Source organism: Coenobita brevimanus, chromosome 43 (assembly GCF_032717465.1).
Source record: "Coenobita brevimanus isolate Jiangsu-jjx chromosome 43, ASM3271746v2, whole genome shotgun sequence".
In the NCBI taxonomy this organism is placed as follows: Eukaryota; Metazoa; Arthropoda; class Malacostraca; order Decapoda; family Coenobitidae; genus Coenobita; species Coenobita brevimanus.
This window is the reverse complement of record NC_136996.1, coordinates 6,843,789-6,866,042: the sequence shown is the minus strand read 5'-3', so window position 1 is coordinate 6,866,042 and position 22,254 is coordinate 6,843,789. Positions and strand designations below refer to the sequence as shown.

The 22,254-nt window shown below is 41.5% G+C and overlaps 1 protein-coding gene across 1 annotated transcript in view; it reads left to right on the top strand.

The window, feature by feature from the left end:
* The window catches only part of LOC145397745 (CLIP domain-containing serine protease B4-like), a 59,166-nt gene that overhangs the window by 19,995 nt on the left and 16,917 nt on the right, over nucleotides 1-22,254 (top strand). The window contains exons 2-4 of the mRNA XM_080270765.1: nucleotides 10,907-11,044; nucleotides 16,778-16,928; nucleotides 20,877-21,169. Coding sequence (XP_080126891.1) covers nucleotides 10,909-11,044; nucleotides 16,778-16,928; nucleotides 20,877-21,169 — 580 coding nt within the window. The 5' untranslated portion in view covers nucleotides 10,907-10,908. The remainder of the gene's footprint in view (nucleotides 1-10,906; nucleotides 11,045-16,777; nucleotides 16,929-20,876; nucleotides 21,170-22,254) is intronic.

The window sequence follows — 22,254 nt, the reverse complement described above, 5'->3', positions numbered from 1 at the left end:
TAAAAAGGTGTTTCATGTTTGCCCGCCTATAATCGGAGGGTATGCACATGCAGAGTATTGGTATTAAGTTTGTCCCCTACCCTTCTCTCGCACAGGAAACGTATCTCACATAGTGGCGAATAACTTCCCTGCCGAGCCGCCCTTTATAAAATTAGCAGCTGAGAATCAGCCCCATAGTCAGTCCCTTGGAATCTGTTCTAGAGTCTGCCCTTTTTAGAATTTGCCCTTTTTAGAACCGGCCCCTTCTAGAGCCGGCCCCTTACGGAGTCGGCCTCATTGACAGTAGGACCCTTAGAGAGTTGGCCCCTTATAATCAGCCCATTACATTTAGCCCTTTCTAAAGTTAGGTCCATATACAGTGAACAAGTTTTTCACTGTGAGGTGTCTGTTCTAAGCTTTATAAAAAATCGTCTGAGGGTGACAATTATTAGAAATATCATCTTTCCGAAGTGATGAATGGAGTTTATTTCTAATCCTTGCACCACACGAGACCTTTCCTAAGTCAAATAAAATCGTCTGGGATGGGAAGAGCTGTAATTAGTAGTGTCGTCAACAGATAATGGGAAAGAGAAAGCACGGAGTCGGCTCATCACATCCATCCTCTTAGAAGCAGATTTAGCAAGAAAAAATCAATATGACCCTTCCAAGAAAGGTCACAAGGAGAAGAAGCGATACGTATACCAAGAAAAATGGTCGAAGTGTATTGCTGAAGGGAGGCTCATCATACAAATAGCATAAATATTATACTTTTTTCACTTTAATTGGCCAGTAAATTGTATCTTTCCATCTTGAATGCTGAGGCGCAACAATAAATTAACACTAGAATAATATTAACACCAGATAATATTATGATCCTAGGCAAGAACAAATACTATAGAATGGAGGTAAACCCGTAATGCTATCTTGATATGCTATTGAAATACTTGAAGTAAATCGGGAAATGAAGATAATCTCGACCAAGTTATGGAGAAGAAAAATAAATGAGTCTCTTTATAGGACCGCGAACTCGTTGTTTGAGGAGACTTCGTAGCACTTCCTCCTAAGCGATATATTTTTCACATTACAACTCAGTATTCTCTTTTGTGTAATTCATATCTGTTTAAGAGGGACATAGTTTGCCTCAGTAACAAAGAGAATGGCATAATGAGCAAAATAAACAGCTGAGGAAGAGGTGTTACGAAATATGCAAATCCAACGACAATACGGGGCTGAATAGATAATGACTGCCCTACGTAGCTCCATGTCAGACACACACGCTTCACGACCATCCACAATGTCAGCCTTCACACACACACACACACACACACACACACACACACACACACACACACACACACACACACACACACACACACACACACACACACACACACACACACACACACACACACACACACACACACACACACACACACACACACACACACACACACACACACACACACACACACATATATGAACCTAGTGGGAGCGGATGTGGGTTGCATGTTGCGTCTCTGTCCCTTGCCAGCCGGAAGTGTGGCTGGAAGGTGTTGGTGGACGGGGGAGACGAGCATGGAAATAGGAGTTTTATCGCTAAGGACTGGTAAAATAAAGATGTAGTTACTTCCTGTGTGTGTGTGTGTGTGTGAGAGAGTGTGTGTGTGTGTGTGTGTGTGTGTGTGTGTGTGTGTGTGTGTGTGTGTGTGTGTGTGTGTGTGTGTGTGTGCGTGTGTGTTGAGGATTAAAGTGATTTTCTTCTTTACAGACTAATACCTTTAATATCTTACCTGTGGGCCTTTCTCTGCATTATTATTAGGTCCTTGTGTGTGTGTGTGTGTGTGTGTGTGTGTGTGTGTGTGTGTGTGTGTGTGTGTGATTTTTCGTACCATGTAGGTTTACTTTTCAAAATGTTAATGGAAGAAAACTTTCAAAAACCAGAATCATAAAAACGCCAAGAGATGTCGTTAGTTTTAATCTTTTCAGTCTGATGACGTATTTTTCTATTATACCCTTGTTTCACCCTTACCATTAAATTCAGTTTAGATGAGACCTCTGGTAGCGAAATGATTGATGATGGCTGCATTTAATCTTGCAGTTGAGAGAGTCCCTGAAAAGCTGTATAAAATCGTGTGGTGGAAGCAACACTGACATCATACTGTATACCTGCACATCACCTGAGTAAAGTAATTAAAGTGTAATTCCTTACAAGAGTCTGAGTGAATTTTGTCTGTTGAAGGCTCGAGTGTTCAGAGATAAATTTCATCTTTAATTATACGTACACAAAGATATCATGATACTTTTCTTGTTTATTATTTGTGTATAAGAAGGTTCATCCATCAGTAGCATCATGCAGGGGTCACTGTGGGTGATTGTTTATTTTTGCAGAGTTAAAAAGAGTTTTGCATCGTAATGGACTGGTACTGTCCTTGAAATCAGATATTATCCGAGTTCTTCCCGAAGAGTATTGAAAACTAGCGAAACATTACCAAAGTCTTATAGGGATTAATGCACGTCTCGGATTATTTTATTTTTCCGCGCTGTGTTTTCCATACATCAGGAAGATATTTGACTCTCTCCCTGTACCAGTGACGCGGTATCAGTTGCCTTAATTTTGGTGATCTTCAAAATAAAACAATCTTCATGGATTAGATTTATAAAATGTGGTGAGTTAACTATAGTGCCTGGTCCTAATCTGACAAATATCCCTTAGTCACTTCAGCTGTCTTGATGGCCACTTGTTTTCCGAGTGCTGGATTGATATGACTAATAACCAAGGAGGCTCATTCTTACCTCATAACTGAGGTTCATCAAAATTTACGCAACCCCGACATAGTACCATCAGATGAAACCAAAAGGACTGAAGTTAATGCCAGTCTTGTCCGTTAAGGGGTATTGCCATAGAGACGTCATGAACTATTCTGCCTAACATAAAAATTGTTGGGATAGAGAGACATCTTTCTAGAGAAGGCGACATAAATACTACGCTTTCTCTTGGTAGTTTGATGCACTGAACTACGGTGTATGACCATTATCCATGCACTCGCCACACTTGTCAGGAAATGTGGTGAGTTGTTGATGTTAACATTCAGAGAGAAAAAAAATCAAGGGAATCAGGTGAGGCTTAGTTTAGTGACATGAAAATCATATAACATTTACATCAGGGACACAGATGTCGAGATGCAAATAGAAGTAGCCAGAGAAATAAGGCGGACGAGGTATTCAGGAAGCATGATATTGGCTTATTTATGAGGTGGACCTTGTTTTACTTTAATATAACTTGAGATGATAAATAAGCGTCTCTCTTAAATAATGGCTGGCTAATTGTTGATACGACTTTTTAATGAATTGAATGTACTACACTAAAGGTCCTGTTTAACAATAAGCTTGACAGTGCAATGAAAAAAAATAGCTTAAGGGGGAAGAATGCTGCACTGAATACGTGGTGCGGTGGCTTGTTTTTTGTCCATGTTCACTGTGGCGCCTGATGGCTTAGTGGTTAGAATGTCCCAGGCGAAGTGACGACCTTACCGGTGAGTACGGGGTCGATACCAAAGAGATGACTGGGAATTTTTAGTGTCACCAAGGGAGTAGGCTTGTCATATGTTCTTAAATGAAATGGATTACGGTAACCTAATATCGGGCCCCAACACCATGAAGGAGGTAGTGTGAAATTGGTTGTTATCGCTTTCATCGATGTTGATGCTCAGTTCGCAGTCATCCACAAATAAAAATGAAAAATAGTGATTCATAAAAGATCTGTGTTATCCTCAAGTGAACAATCCCTTCAATGACGCCATCTAGAGATACCGACCTACCCAGTCACCTCAACCCGATGAAGTATTTTTTTTCGTTTTAATCACTTCCTACCAGACGATTACATTCAATGATTTCATTTAAATCTAGGGTCGCAGGAGTTCCTTATAGCTGTATCTAACCCCTCCATTTCTAAGTCTTCCCTAAGTTGAATTAAATTGTCTGACGGTAGCAAGAAAAGTTTGAAATTACGTAAACGGAGTGAGCTGGTCAGTCGCCTAACCTTTTGAGATGCTGCTCTTAATTAACCTAGAGTTGTTGATAAGAATGCGGCCAAGGTGAGGAAGTGACGTCATATGTGTCTCAGGTAGGACGGAAAGGCCCAGTCGTCTGTTACCGATATCAGTGGGAGTGGAGTCGTATTTCTTGGCAGCTTTCAGAGACTCAGCCATGAAATGTGACCAAATCATCATTGCTATATATAAATACATAAAAACCATGATCCCTATCGTAAGCCACTGTTTAACGAAAAGTGAGAGGCGTAAGAGATTGAATGCTCATTAGAGTCAGCCTATTTTCGTCCATACCAGAGATCTCGTTAAGCTGAATGACGCCTGCTGCAGTTAGCTGAAATAAAGTTGCAAATACGCCATCGTAAATGAAGGGATAAATGGGACCCGTTCCTTGCCCTCTTAGATTTCGTAATCATCATCTTCAACTTAAGTACTGCTGCTATCGTTCCTAAAATATTGCCGTTAGACACTTAACCCCACCAGTCAGATGTCTTTTTTTTTTTCCTTAGTTCCTGCTACCACTACACGATCATATTTAACTTGAGAGGGTTCCTAGGACTGAATGAGCTAGTGAAGCCTATACCCTAACCCCCTCAGTTCGAAAATATATTAGGCTGAATAACTTGGTCTGAGGTAGAAAGAATTAATTTCACTAATAAATCATACAGTAACTCACTCTCTTTCTTTCTCTCTCTCTCTCTCTCTCCCTCTCTCTCTCTCTCTCTCTCTCTCTCTCTCTCTCTCTCTCTCTCTCTCTCTCTCTCCTAACAGACTGACTGACTGACTCAAGGAGGTGGTACTAATGTTCAGAGGTCAGTTTGTGTGTGTGTGTGTGTGTGTGTGTGTGTGTGTGTGTGTGTGTGTGTGTGTGTGTGTGTGTTCAGGTATTCCCAGTGACAGGTGAGCCGAGCAGGTAGGCAAAGTTGTGTTTGTCCGTGTTTGTGTGTGTGTTTGCGTGTGTGTGTTCCTGTATGTTTGTGTGTGTGTGTGTGTGTGTGTGTGTGTGTGTGTGTGTGTGTGTGTGTGTGTGTGTGTTTGTGTGTGTGTGTGTGTGTGTGTGTGTGTGTGTGTGTGTGTGTGTGTGTGTGTGTGTGTGTGTGTGTGTGTGTGTGTGTGTGTGTGTGTGTGTGTGTGTGTGTGTGTGTGTGTGTGCGTGCGCGCGCGCGCGCGCGCGTGCTTGTGTGTGTGTGTGTGTGTGTGTGCTTTGTGTATGTACGAGTGCGTCCGTGCGTGCGTGTGTGCGTTTGTGTGTGCGCGCGTGTGTATGTGTTCGAGCGCGTGTGTGTGCATGTGCGTGAGGGCGTGCATGTGCTTGGGTGTGTGTGTGTGCATGTGCGTGGGTGTGTGCTTGAACCTTTGTGTGTGTGTGTGTGCATGTGCGTATGTGTGTGTGCGCGCGCGTGTGTGGGGATGTGTGAGCGTGTGCGTGTGTATGTGCTCTTGTGTATGTGCGCCCGTGAGTGTGTGTGCTTGTGTATGTGTGTGTGTATGTGCGTATGTGCAAATCTGAACAATCACTGTTTTTTGTTTGTTTATATATATACTTTTTTAGTTACTGCAAAAACAAACAGCATTCCACTGACTCCCTTATCATCTCAACGAATTCCAAGAAGCAACGGTAACCTACTCGTCACTTGCACCCCTTCGGTAAATGCTATGTATATTTTTCTGCTTGTTCGTTTTTTATCGCCCTCTTTTAGCAAGGTGAGGCGATATCGTTTTTGTCGGCGTGTGTGTGTGTGTGTGTGTGTGTGTGTGTGTGTGTGTGTGTGTGTGTGTGTGTGTGTGTGTGTGTTGCCAAAATATCTTGAACTGTCGCGGATGACTTTTCACCAAACCCTCAGGAAATAACAACTAAGCTATGTGGATCGGCACAAGTGATTAAATTTAGTGAGGATTTGATCAAAGACGATTGAAAGCCAGCCACCATTTTTTTTTCTTTTTTTAATATGGATTGTTTTTTTTTTGTGAAAGGCAGTGACTGAATTCCGTAGAAGCTTGAGAATTTTCTTCACATTTGGTTTGCGGGCAGTTTGTACCTTAGCCAACAACGTATATTGACTGGCGATTAGCATTCTTCCCCAGAATGCTTTTGTTTCACTCCACGTAGTATCGCGTTGCCTTGGTATGTTTGTAATTGTACTCAGGATGATAATGTTTGCCCCTTTGTATGCATTAATGTATCCCTTCGCTCTCATATATCCATCCTGCTTGCCCTCAGCGACAATGTTTACGACTGTGTTGGGATTTGTACTGAATGGTAGATAAATAATCTAAACAAAAAAAGTTATCCCTTAACGATGACTTCCGCACGAAGTATGAGACCATGTCTCACTTTGCTTATTCTACTCATTCCTGCTTGACCTTCAGCAACGACATTCTCATGAGAGGTGATGCTTGTGCTGACTGCTGAGTAGGGCTGGGCAAGATCCAGTAAACTGAGTACTCACTGTTCCGGAGACCAAGGACGAGGGATCCGTTAGAACCGGCTCTGGAACCGGTTCCTCAGGCAGTAATTACCCAGACGCCATGAGAGTCACCAGGGCCTTCGTCTTCTGACTCTGGGTCCCGGGACTTGATAATACCAAATGAGTATCGGCTACTACTCACTCACTCAGTGTTTACCAACTTCTCACACAGATGTTACCCCATAACTTTATGAATTTAAGTGAATGATCTCTGATTGTTCTGTACATTTAGCTGTATATTTTTTTTAACAAGTTATAATATAGTCTGGGAACATAGGGATATTTATTGACATGACTGATTATGGTTTATAGTACATAATTAACTGACTCAATATACTACTAATGATTAAATATTTGACAATATTTAATGTTATATTTTATTACTTTAAAAAAATACATATGCCTGATAACCAAAACATAATTCTCAAAGTCTGAGTCTGAGGATCCGTTTAGACTTTAGAAGAACTGGTTCCTGTCCAGGTTTTCGGTTCCAAGGTAATTTATTAGGATCCGATGGAACCGGTTCCAGAAACGGATCTTGCCCAGCCCTTGTGCTGAGTGTTAAATAATTATTTTAAATATAGCTAAGAATCATCCCAAATGCAGACAAGGACTGTATAGCCGGGTTCCATTCACATCCCCTTCATTGTTGTCCTCTGCCATTTCTCAACTACTTCACTCCAGTGACATAGGTATGAAGTTTTTGCTACTTTCAGAAACTTAGATATATATAGAGCCTTCATATACCATAATCACCACTAAGTCCTCCCAAAGCTAAATAAGATCGTCATCGGGCTTAGAGTTAGCTACCTTTTGTTGCTTTATAAAATTCTGTTTGGGCCTCTGTGAGAACGTGCCCTTGGATGTAAGGTTGGTCGTTGGATGATAAGATAAAAAGTTAATAAATAAATAAAGGAAATAAATGAATTAATAAACAAATAAAATGGAATTCAGAAGAGATAAAAAAAATGGTCTCCAGGACTTCTTCAGCTCCCACCCCCCCTTGGAGTGAGAGAACAAAGAAAATGTGATAGAACTATAAAAGACTGTGAAAATAAACAAGAAAACATTGAAAGAACAGCAGAAGCGCAGCCAGACAGCAGTGAAGAACAATGATTATGCAGTTATAAATTTCGAGATCAGGGAAAACAGTAAAAGAAACTGAAAGAGACAGTGATAGAGCAGTAAGAGTGAGAGGACACTGAAAAGAGTGGAAGAACAGTGATAAACCGTAAAGAAACAGTAGAAGAACAGTGAAAGAACAATGACAGGACAATGTAGGCGAAAGCGCAGTGAAAGAAGACGGAGCAGTGAAAAAACAACGAAGGAAAGTGAAATGAAATAAAAAGTAAGACAACGTTGAAAAATTAAAGTAGAATGAAGAGTGAGGACAGCGGAAATACAGCGATAAAAGTGAAAAGACAGTTGTAAAATAGTGAATTTGAGAGAACGGCGATAGAAAAGGAGGAACAGTGAAAAAAATGGGAAGAGAGTGTGAAAGAACAGTGACAGAACAATGAGAACGGTGACAGCAGTGATAAAAATAAGGTACCCGATAAGGGGGAGAGAGAGAGAGAGAGAGAGAAAGAGAGAGAGAGAACGTTAAAAATAAAAGAACAATGGAAAACAGTGAGATCATTGAAATGAAAAGAAATAAAAACTAATAGAACAATCAAAGTACAGTGACGGAATAGTGAGGACTGATAGAACAATGATATGACATAAAGCAGTGAAGAGCACTGATGGAAATAATATAAGTAAAAGAAAAGAAAAAGTGGCATAGCAGAGAGAGAGGTAAGTAGAATAATGTGTGTGTGTGTGTGTGTGTGTGTGTGTGTGTGTGTGTGTGTGTGTGTGTGTGTGTGTGTGTGTGTGTGTGTGTGTGTGTGTTTAGGAAGCCAGAAGCGAGTTCTCAAGGGCGGCCAAATTAGGACTGGTGATTCATTCGTTCAGAGGCGCGTAGGTTTTACTGAATTGCTTACATCCCCGCTACTGTTATTCTTCCTTTAATGCTGTAGTCCTTTCACCTTAACTTGACCCAGATTTTTGTCCTTTTGTATCGTATTTAAGTAGCTCTGTGGCATAAAAAAGACAAGGGTACGGTTCTGCATCCTTTGAATAGCACGGCTTCGTAACAATCATCATAATTTAGTGTTAATTTATTGTTACAGCTCAGCTTACAAGATGGGGAGATGGCAATTTTGTCAAGTTTGAGTAAAAGCAGGAAAGTTGTGCGAAAAGTAAAATTATTCTCAGAGCTATTATTATTTTGTGACTGAACTGGCTAATCTGTGGAGTCGTCAGGGGATTACTTATTATCCTAGTTTTGTCTCAAGATCATTTGAAAGTGATGAATCATATCCATAGTCTAATCTCGTCTGTGTGTATCAGATGGATCGACTTTCCTGTGATGTTTTGATTCCTTGACTGTAATATTACTCTTTCGGTATTGCTGGCTGTGAAAGGAGTAAAAATTTCTCGCAGCTATATTATTGTTTAAAGATTCCTCCTGTAGCGCTACTTGTGGGAGGGGTAAATATTATTTCTTAGCAATACTAGTACCTCCGCCGATGAAGTTGGACGGAGGTTATTTATTCACCCGTGTCTGTCAGTGTATAAGGTATCTCAAGAAGTTTTTATCGGATGTTAGTGAAATTTAGTGGACAGGTGGGCAGTGGGTAGGGGGAAGAGTTGATTAGATTTTGAGGTGGAACCAGATCCGAATGCAAGAATAAATAAAAAGTTCTACTGGCGCTGTCGTGGGTATGCGCCCTGCTATTGTGTACAGGGTAGACTAAGACCCGCAGAATAAACTATGTGAGACCGTAACGTATTCGTCTGGTTGGAAAGTGGAACTAGAGCAGTAAATCATAAAATCAGTGTTATTATTACTCCTTTAATACCTGCAGTAAATTTGTCAACGTCAATAATACTATTACTCTTCCTTTTTAATTCTGATATAAGAGAAGTAATGTTCTTATTGCTATTATTAATACTGATTTGATCACGGCACTGGTATAGGTACTCCCCCTTTAGTTATTCATCTGGTTGTAAACAGATATGTGGATCGTGTTGTAGAGAAATGTTGGTCTTGGCAATAACTGATTGCCTGACTTTATGTCCCTCGTGCTGCTGTTAGACATTAATCAAACTCCCTCTTCCCCCGTAATACATAACTGTGTGAGAGATATAATTATGTTCTTCTTATAGTGATGCATTTTTCTTTACTTTCAGATTTCTGGTTTTACTAATACTACTGCTAATGCTATCCTTTTACATTTGCTATCAATTTACCTACTACACCTACGAGCACTATTGCTATTTATTTTTTTTATTAAGTTTCATGTCCGAAAGTTTCGCATCTAAAATGAATAAAATACCCGGGTGGTAACTACAGTAAATCTAGATGTTATCGTAATGAAGTTAGATTGGCCGCAAGGTGTATTTGCTACAGTGGTTTGACTGAAGAGTGAAGCCCTGGCCACTTCAGCCCTAAATTGCTTTGTCACAGCTCTTCGCCCCCCCCCCCTCCTCTCATTTACTCCTCCATTCAAGAGGATGACATCTTCCGTAGTTTATTCATGTTACTTGATGTAGTGCTGCTACTTCTTCCTTCCCCTTTCTCATTCTATCTGTGTCTGCCTCCTCTCATTCTACTTCTCCCTTTCCTCCCTACCCCATTTTTATTACTCTTCTTTCCCCTTTAGGTGGCTGCAAAATGAGTGACAAGTCTAATGATTTCCTGTAACCAAGAAAACAATTTACAACGCTGGGTGGTAACCACATAACCAATTTATGGGGTGAAGTGCAGCATTCTATGGTGCCCCTGTTAGCTGGGTGGAAAGACGCAAATGCGGCGTACATCCAGGAACCAAGCCTTCACACTACTCGCCTCGCTGTGGTGAGGCGCTTTCAGCCGTAAGGGAAGATTGGCTCACTGGACGGGACAACCCTGCACGGACGATTGCTTGCCGGTGGTTGGTGGGCCTGCTCATCCAGACAGACTGAGGTTGATCAACAACAATAGCAACAACAACAACAACCTCCACACATTTTTATTGAAATGAGAAAGATTTCACGTAGTCAAGAGGTTAAGAGATAACTTTAACTCCTCCAGTTCGAAAAGCCTTTTGTAAGCTGATTAATATCATCATTGCAGGGGACTGGATAAACTAACCACCTCTTTCTTTAATCTTTTCTTCGTTCTACCTTGTCTCCAAACATACTCTGAGTTAACCTATCATTACCCTTGATCACCTTAATATATTATCTTACCTGAACCTTTTATGTATTCGTGTCATATTTGAACTTCATATGTGTCCTGCCGCAGCTCCCCGTGTCACTTAAATTCTCGACATATCTCCTACCATATCAGGCTTTGTTGTGTATAAACCCCGTTCTGTTTTCCAGTAATGATGGCGTTTACTCGACGTGCATGTGTGGCTGCACTGGCACTGTCTCTGGCGACATTTCTAGCCGCCGGTGCCCCAAGCAGTGAGGGAGTCCTGAGGCGGCACCGAAGGCAAGGTAATACTGGAGGCGACCACAGTGAGTACCATCTCTTTGTTTGTTCTCTCCCACACACACACACCATGCCAGGACACACGGAGCTGGAACGCTTTATTTTTGAGGTCGCTCGTCGGATGGCCACGCTGGGGAGATGCAATATCAACTGTATATACTGATGTTCTAACTGGGCTGAGATTCACAAATAACATGACAATCACTTTGAATGGAATAATTTTACTCATATTATAAAATGATGTTTACTGAGAATATGCCACCGTTTCGGCCTTCTTTAGACCCTCTTGATGCGAAACAAAGGATGAAAGTCGAGCTGGAACTTGTATTTCGGTGCCTAAGTAAAATTCTTTCCTCTGAAATTAACAGCATTGTGAAACCAGCAACATTGATCATTTCCGTGTCGTAATTTTGGTTTTGCCTTTACAGAAGAGCAAGGAAATGTGAGTTGTGTCTAGAATTTCCCTTCCAAGAAGAAGTCCTACTTACGGCCGGGATTGATTGATTATTTGTGATTCTCAGCACCGTCTAACTAACCTTACATATTGTACTATCCGTCTGTGCATTTTGCTGTTATCTACTGTATGCATCATATCGTTGTATTCCAGTATGTGTTGTTCAGTTCAATATTATGTCTTTACTATAATTTTCACTTGATTATGTAGCTGGTTATCCTATTTCCTTACTGCATCAACTAACATGGATCTAATCTCACCCGTTTCCAACATAATCTTTACATAAAAAAAAAAAAAACCGTCCTGCATGAAAGTTAAATCAGTAGTGCATGTTTAATTTTTAGCACGCAAGCAGTTTGGTTTCAACGGTACAGTTTCGGTCAACTTTTCCTTTACACAGTCTCGAAGTCACGTGAAAATCCTCTTTAATATATATATATATATATATATATATATATATATATATATATATATATATATATATATATATATATATATATATATATATATATATATATAGCTAGCCTATATACTCACACACAACAGTCATCAGATGGGCTGAAATCTTTCTCTGATAATTTGGATCTCCAGAAATGTAAAGGAATTTTTGACCAGAACTGGATGGTACACTGCCATTATTACAGTGGGACAGATATCTCTGCTCTCTCCCTCTTGACGCTCTTGGTAAGCTGTGAAGCCATCGAAACAGTGAAATTCAAATTCACAAGCATTTTGCAAACTTTCAATTGAAAAACTTCTTTCGGATGTACTGTAAATATTAAAATTTTTGTTTGCCGTGAATGAAGATTTCAGTATCCTTGTGCCGTCGCTGCGGTATACTGAATGACGCTTTGACCTTGATGTCCAGCTAAGAAATTACGCCATGGCCACAACTGAATAACAAACATGTGTACAGTCTGGGGAAAAAATGAGTTATCCTAATATTCAACCTCGTCTACTTCTTACTTGAGTCATGTTTGCTAACTTCCTTCTTCATTCACCATTTCGTTTTTTTTTTTTTTTTTTTTTTTTTTTTATAAAGTCTCTCAAAGTAAGAAAGATTGCCAGTTGAGGGCAGTGGGAAGTAGAACTGGTGGAATATTTGGCGAACTAGTGTCCCTGTCTATACTCATCGTATAATTATTTGAAGTCATGTACAGTCAAGATAATCAAGTGTTTGTGTTGAAGTTTTCCGTGATAAAATATAGCTTCTATTCATTTTTAGCAAGTTTTGAAATATACTTTGAAAACTAGCCATACATTTATAATTGGTGAATAATAAATCACTGAATCATGCTGATGAATTAGCTTCCTCTAGATTGTCACTCTTAGAATCTAGATTTTCACCTAGAATAGTTACTGTTGCAGCAATTGATAGTTAAGCACTTTGTTCAAACTTTCATGGTACTAGAATTACAAAATTTTTATTAATTTCCTTATTCTACACTTAGTACTGAACTACTACTACTACTACTACTACTACTACTACTACTACTTTTATATCTACAACTACAACAACTACTGCTGTTACAATTACTACTGCAACAACTACTACTGTTACAGCTACTACTACTACTACTACTACTACTACTACTACTACTACTACTACTACTACTGCTACTACTACTACTGCTGCTGCTGCTGCTGCTGCAACTGCAGCTACTAGCAGTGGTACTAGTAACAGCAGTGCATTTATAAATACTGTACTACCTGTACTATCAATTATTTTTTATTTATAGCGTTACTCTCTAATCTGCATTACTACTACTGTTTACTACTACTATTATTACTACGGTTGCTAATACCACTACCACTACAATTACTACTACCACTACAATTACTGCCACCAACACCACCACCATTACTACTACTACTGCTACTCCTACTACTACTGCAACCAGCTCCTTCACCTTGATGACGTTATAATGGTTAAGTCTTATGCTGCCAGACGATTTTATTCAGCCTAGGAGAGCCGCCCCCTTCAGTTCGAAGCCTTTCCCAAGCTCAAATAAATCTTCAAGAAATGGCGGGAAAAAGTACGAACGATGTCCTCGGGGTGAAGGGACAAAGACCTTTTCCGCAGCGTTACATAGGGAGACACGCAGCAGCACACCGCTTCCGCCTTTACTTCCTGCTTATTTCCTACTTACATTTTACCAACCTACTTGTATCTTTGCCTGCAGCCCTTCTTTCTCTTCATGCCCACCTGCCTGCCTTCCTACCTACCTACCTACTTGCATTTTTTCTACAGCATTCTTATCAACCTCCCCACCTATCTACCTAATACTTTCCTAAATACCTACCTATACCTACTTACCGTCCTACCTTGCTACCTGCCTACTTGCATCTTTACTTCCAGTCCTTTACCTGCCCATCTATCTGCCTGCCTACGTACCTACAGACATACTTTCTACTTACATTGATTCTACCTTCCTACCTACCTACCTACCTTGCTGTCTGTTTGTATCTTTACTATCCACCTACAGTTCACCTTAACTTACCTACCCACCTACCTACCTACCTACCTACTTTCTAATTATATCTTTGCCTACACACTTTCAAATTATATCTTTACCTACACACTAACAGTCCACCTTCACCTACCTTCCTACTAACTTAAGTACGCTGCTTCCCCTCTACTTAATCCTACCTACTTCTCTATCAACCTACCCCACTGCCCACTTACCAGCATACCTATGCCTACTTACCTACCAACCTATTAATTTGCCTACCTATTAACTTCCCCTCCTCCCTACTTACCTTTCTTAAAATCTTTATTCACCTCCATTTTTACTCACCTGCCTCATTAACCACTGCCAGTAAAACAAAATTCATACCTACCTAGGTACCTACATACCTACCGTCTACCTACAGTCCTACTTACGACCAACGTACGTTCTTCTACTCTCGTTTTCCCCAGTCAATTATCCTGTTATCATCCAGGTAACTGTAATTTCTTTTGCAATTACCTGCATGCCTACCTATCTACTTGCCTACCTACTCACTTACCTACCTACTTATCTTTCTACTTATTTACTTACCTACCTACTTCCTTACCTACCTACTTCCTTACCTACTTACCTATTTACGTACTTACCTACCTACTTACTTACCTACCTACAGTACTTACTCACCTACCTCCCTTACCTCAAACAAAATCCCATGTGTTCGTTAATGATCTTCTCCCTATTTTTCTTTTCCGTTTTTTCACTTTTCGTATTCATATTCCTTACCTTCCTTCCTACCGACCTGCCTACGTACGCAACTGATTACGTACGTACGTTCATACCTACGTGCCTACCTACTCAGTTACTTACTTACCCACCTCCTCAACTGCTTGCCAACCTACCTACCTACCTACTTAGCCCACCTACGTACCAGTCTTCCTATATCTTTGCCTGTCAACTTTCCTTTTCTTGCTGTCTCTCCTCTCAAGGTAGCAAAACATTTACTGAGCACCTGTCTACACACCATGTCTGTCTGCCTGTCTGTCTGTCTGTCCTATCCCTCAATTTCCTCTTTATTTCCTGCTTACCTTGCCTTCTGTCTTTTTCTTTCCTCACCTTCTCTCATCAATTGTGGCTTCAATTGTGCCTCCCCTTCACATTTTCTCCCGAAATACTCGGGCAACTGGGAGCGCCCATGAACTCACACTCTCTCCCCCACGATGCAGAACCTCTGCTTATCAAAATTCATTTATCCTCAGAACTACTACTCTCTGGAATTCACTTCCTGGGAGTTGCTTCCCACATACATTTAATCCTCTCGATTTTAAATCTAATTGTTATAAGTATTTTATGAATGAAGGATGCCTTTAGGCACATGGACTTATTTTTTTCCTTTGTTTTTCCTTCCTCCATTCATTATCAGAAAAAAAAAAATCATTCCACTCCCGCTGATTCCCATCCCTTCTCTTCCTTCTCACTTTCTTCATCACCTCCCTCCATCTCAACCCTTCCTTCTTCTCGGTCCTCCTCCTTTTTTTTTTTTAATACTTTTTACATCGTTCCTTTTCTCTTTTCCATCATTTATTTCCTCTTACTTTCCTTTTTATCTACCTCCCTCTTAGCCCCTCCGCTCCCTTCCCTTCCCTTCCCTTTCACCCTTTGTCTTGCTTAACACACCTTTCTCCTCCTTCCCATCCTTGCTTCCCCCCTTTACGTTTTCACTTGTCATCCTCCCAATCCTTCTCGACCTAACCTCTTCTTGTCTTCTGATTCATTCTTTCTTGTCTCCTCCTTATTCCCTCTTTTTCTCTCATTTCTTTCCCTCCCTCGCCCTTCCTTCTTAGCATTTCTTTTCCTTCCCTTCTTCATACACCTTTTCTTACCTCACGCTCATCCTCTCCTTCCGCCTTACTTTTTTCTTTTTTGGTTTTCTCCCTTCATCCCAAGCCTTCCATCTCCCTCCATCTTCTGTTTCGTTACTTTCACCTCCTTTATTCACCCGTATATATCTCCTTTCCACCCTGTTTCTCTTACTGTTCGTAATTCCCTTCCTCCTAACCTTCATTTCATTCTCCTTCTCTCTTACGCATTCTTCCCTGCCTCCTTACCTTCGACATATTCCTTATCTTCCAACCTTCCTGCTCCTCTCCTCCCGTATACAAACTTATTCCTTATCATCCTTCTCTTTCCTTCCTACTTTTTTTCATGCTTTCCCTCCTCCCAACCATTTCTTATTTCCTTCCCTTCCTTTTTCTTCGTTCTCGTTGCCCTCCATTTCTTCTCCATCTTCTCCCCTTCTCCACACCCTTCCCAGCTTCCGTCCCCTCCTACCTTTTCCTCACTTACTTTCCCTTCTTCCCTCCCTTTCACTTTTTCCCTGCCTCCTCCCCTCCCAACCTCCATTTCCTTTCTCGATCTCCTTGTCCTCCCACATTTTCCATACTTTCCTCCCTGCCAATCCTTACCTTCTCTCGCCTACCCTTGTCTTGCTGTCTCTTCCATTCCTATCTCTACCCCTTTCCCCTCCTACTTTTTGCCTATCTTCCTCCCTGATGGCCCTTCCCTACCTCCTCCTCCTACTAATACTACTACTACTAATACGTTTTCCTTACCTACGTCCCTTCCTTCCAACCCTTCGCTTGGAATGTTTACCTCCTTCTCCTTTCATGTTTTCCTTCCTTCCTGCCAATCCTTCCCCTCCCTTCTCTACCTCCTTTTCCTCCCACATTTTCCATACCTTCCTCCATGCCAACCCTCAAGTTCCCATTTTAACGTCTTCCCTTCCTTCCCAACCTCTTTTCCCCTTCTACGCCCTTCCTCCTCGACCCACATCTGACCACCAACCCCCTACCCAGCAGCCATCGTGTTCGGCCAGTCTCCCCCAATGGCAAACAGCTGCACCACCCCAGACGGACTCAGAGGCCAGTGTGTGGATCTGTACCAGTGCCAGGACGCCCTCGACCGCCTCAACGGTGAACAGACGCCGGAGTCGATCGCCTATCTCAGAAAGTAAGAGACAGCATAGTACAAGATCTCTGGAACATGTAACTCAATCTCGTATTTATCGTCCGCATCATCAACACATCACTGGCTCTATCGTCATCAACAACAATACACCATCATCTTTATCGTCATCGTCATCAACACACCATCATCTTTATCATCATCAGCAGCAGCAATAACACACCATAATCTTTATCGTCATCATCAGCAATAACACACCGTCATCTTTATCATCGTCACCATCAACAACACCATCATTTCTATCGCCATCATCATCAACAACACACCATCTTACTATCGCCGTCATCGTCATCAACAAACAATCATCTTTATCGTCATTTCATCAGCAGCAACAACACACCATCATCTTTATCGTCATCATCATCATAAACAATAACACACCATCATCTTATCGTCATCATCATCATAAACAATAACACACCATCATCTTTATCGTCGTCACCATCAACAACACACCATCATCTCTATCGTCATCATCATCAACACACCATTGTCTCTATCGTTTATTTCATCAACAACACACCATCATCTTTATCGTTATCTTAACCACATTACCAACTGTTCTCAGTTCACCTTAAATTGACTTAAAAGTGCCTTTGAGTTATAAGAAAAGACTGGTTGTTGTTGCTGTTGTTGTTGATGTTGCTGGCCTCCTCCCTCAGCTCACCATCCTCCCTCAGTTCATCCTTCCTTTGGCAGACGTATAGAAAAACTTTAGGGCGGTAGTATTGGCATATTCTGCCATGGAAGCAAGCCACGAGAGAATGAAAATTTTCAAGTTACGGTAGACGAACTGTAGTATAGCGTGCCTAGAATAAGTCATCATCATCACCATCATCATCATCACCATCATCATCATCATCATTATCATCTAGTACATAGGATGGGAGGGATTCGGTAACAGTAAGTGAAAAAAAGAAGAAAAGTAGGAGAGCTATGAACGGAGCACTCCATGTTTCGAGCCATAAATCAATTCAGTTGTCATTCAAGCCTTCGAAATTCTCCGCTCCACCTCACAAGCCAGACAGCCCCTACGAAATGTGGTTCATAAAGCCTGTGGTATTACTCTCGAGTAAAAAGTAAAACAAATGTAGCAACATTTGTCATCTGCATTTCCATTTAAAAAAATATATATATATATCTATATCTATATCTATCTATCTATCTATCTATCTATCTATCTATCTATATGGATGTAGAAAAGCATATGGCAGAATGAACAAGGAATGATTACGAGTATGTAAGGCGTTACGTATTTATAATAGAGAAAAACTACTGGTTGCTTTTATGAGTTTTTGCAGTGGTAGCAAAGAACGCGTAGGAGCAGATAACTGTACAAGTGGTTCATTATCGGTACTAGGGTGAGACAAGGGTGTGTGTTGTCCCCATGGTTGTTTGGTAGCATGGACTGTACAAATGTTTATATGGATGGGGATGACAACGAGATCAAAGCAAGAAATAGACATTGATAAATGGCGGGGAGAGGAGTATCACAAACCTAATTTCCGCAGGCAATGTCGTTGCTTCCTAACAGCGAAAGAGATCTTTATAGACTGACTCTGTTTTATGGATGCCTTTGAAGGTCGTGGTCTGAAAGTAAATATAGATAGGTGTAAAGTAATGGCCGATGAGAAAGAGTGTGACTTAATGGCAAGTGACATGTGCTGATGAAAATGTTTTTTAAGTATGAATTTGTGCAATATTTGAAAAGATGAGTGCGTTAAGGGTGCGAGTGTGTGGGCAGTAAAGTGGTTCAAGGAAGCTGGGGAAGGAGAGAAAGCAAATGATAGCAATGACTGGATGATTTATCTGTGAAGGTGCATATGACAAGGGTTCCACCTCTGTTTTAATCTGGCATTTGACGGAGTGATGTGTGTCCTATTGATAAAGAGTGATTCACTCTTCGGATTCTCCAGTGTAATTTCAGTATTCATGTTACCGTTGAATTGATTAACGTGAACTTGTTACTTACTTTCAGCTATTCATTTCAATTTCCCACAGTTTTATCAGCTTTTGAAAGAGGTATCCTTATATCCTTCAGCGTTTACACACTGTCATACCAGGTGTCCCAAAATAACGAATTTCCGTTACAACTTACCCACTGGGCTGGTTGCATTGTCCCTAGCACTGTTTTCTTTTACACACACACACACACACACACACACACACACACACACACACACACACACACACACACACACACACACACACACACACACACACACACACACACACACACACACACACACACACACACACACACACACACACACACACACACACACACACACACACACACACACACACACACACACACACACACACACACACACACACACACACACACACACACACACACACACACACACACACACACACACACACACACACACACACACACACACACACACACACACACACACACACACACACACACACACACACACACACACACACACACACACACACACACACACACACACACACACACACACACACACACACACACACACACACACACACACACACACACACACACACACACACACACACACACACACACACACACACACACACACACACACACACACACACACACACACACACACACACACACACACACACACACACACACACACACACACACACACACACACACACACACACACACACACACACACACACACACACACACACACACACACACACACACACACACACACACACACACACACACACACACACACACACACACACACACACACACACACACACACACACACACACACACACACACACACACACACACACACACACACACACACACACACACACACACACACACACACACACACACACACACACACACACACACACACACACACACACACACACACACACACACACACACACACACACACACACACACACACACACACACACACACACACACACACACACACACACACACACACACACACACACACACACACACACACACACACACACACACACACACACACACACACACACACACACACACACACACACACACACACACACACACACACACACACACACACACACACACACACACACACACACACACACACACACACACACACACACACACACACACACACACACACACACACACACACACACACACACACACACACACACACACACACACACACACACACACACACACACACACACACACACACACACACACACACACACACACACACACACACACACACACACACACACACACACACACACACACACACACACACACACACACACACACACACACACACACACACACACACACACACACACACACACACACACACACACACACACACACCGCAAAACTTAATCAGAAAATGAAAAAATACACGGTTAGTATGGAGTACGGCATGATGACTGGATCAGTGTTGTTGACGCAATAAATGCCCACCCAGAGCTTCGTTGATGAATGAACGTCATTTCATTTCCAACATGTGTCCCTTTTATTTTCGATGCCGGGGAGTTTCTCAAATGCAGTATAATGAGTGGCACAGATTGAAGTTTTGGGTGCACGGAGTTTTATTTGAATTCGTTCATTGATATAGGATATATTGACGTTACTGTGGGGCCTCAGAGTAGTGAATCACCCGGTATAATGAAACACATTTTTGTGTGAATCATTACTTTTTATTGTGAGGCGTGAATATGCAAGCCACCCTCTAAAGTGTCCTCATCTCTCAACACGTAGGCTACTGAAAACAATCTCATATCTCCTTCAGCAAACGGGATGGAGATATTGTACCTGTGACTACTTACCTCTTCAAAGAATCGAAGAACCTTGCCTCGCACTTCCCATTCCACGTTAACATGAGAAATAGAGTCTGAATGCTGATACTGATCTAACCTCTCCTTTTGCAGAAGTATTTGTTTCTTCAAGAAGTCCACGCCCGTCGTTTGCTGCCGGCAAAGTGCTCCTCAAGTTGGTGAGGAGCCTCCACCTGCCACTACTACTAGCACCAGTACTACTAGTACTACTTCCATTACCTCCAGCACTACCACGGCCAGCACTACCACTTCTCCTCCTCCCTCTAGCAGTTCCAGTACCTCCAGTACCACATCTAGCACCACTACCTCTTCTACCACTGTCTCCTCCTCTACTACTTCTTCCACTACCACTTCCACCACAACCACCACCTTACCAAGCACAGATGGTAAGAACCCGGCTTATTACTGAACCAACATGCAAATGACAACACCATACCAACATCTCCACACCCAAGACCCAATTGGCCAACTGTACAGTACAGTTCTACCACGCATACATCATGCCTTCTATTCTACACACAGGTCTTTCATTGGTAGTATGGTTTGTACAGTAGTAAAAATCTAAAGACATCTACTAACAATGCATTTTTGTTATAAAGTCACACTTCAGTCATGTTAGAAGATAATAGCCACTTTCAAAAACTTGCCAGACTACAAAATCACCTGCCCTTCCACATAACAAGCACCAAGTTCATTGTGTAATTAGAAGTGGATGAAGTTAAGTGTACAACCTCAGATACTGAATTAAATTACAAATATACAATATACGAAAAGTCGCTTGTCAGATTCCCAGACTCACTGCAGATGAATGTAGTTGTATTGATCTCCATATGATTCCTATAACCCGGTGAATGGGTGCTGGAGAGGGACGCCTTCATAATTTTGGCACCGAAAAGACTATGTCGTTATGCATACTTCCGTCATTTCCCTCCCTATCTCCCCCACTCCCATAGAAGGATGGGGAACTGCAGGAAAGGGTAATATCCACCTGCAGTCTACTGGGCTCACGTTCCTGAGCCTGGGGTTGGAACTACAACTGCCATCAACCCTAGATCCCGATGACGTAATTTTCATTTTTGATCCGACTACCTCTCAGGACGATTTTGTGCAACAGTTTTATTCATCTGTAGTAGTGGAGGGATAAACAAAGGCAATATCTAACCTCACCAGCTCGAAAAGCTTCTCCTAAGAAGAATATGACGGTCTAAATGCATCAAGAATAAAATGAAAAGTATGGGATCGGAGAGGAGGGGTTGAACCTTATATGACATTACAAATCCATTTTCGCTGCTAACACATTAACACTGTGGGTCTCCTATGATTCGCTTTCAGCTGGTGTTAACTGCTTTGAACTACAATAGGTGTCCCCATTATGACAGCGTCAAAAAACAAACTGCAGTAATTATCATGTGCTTGCTAAAATCTTCCTCGCCTCTCAGGATCTGTATATTAGTATCTGTAACCCTCAGCC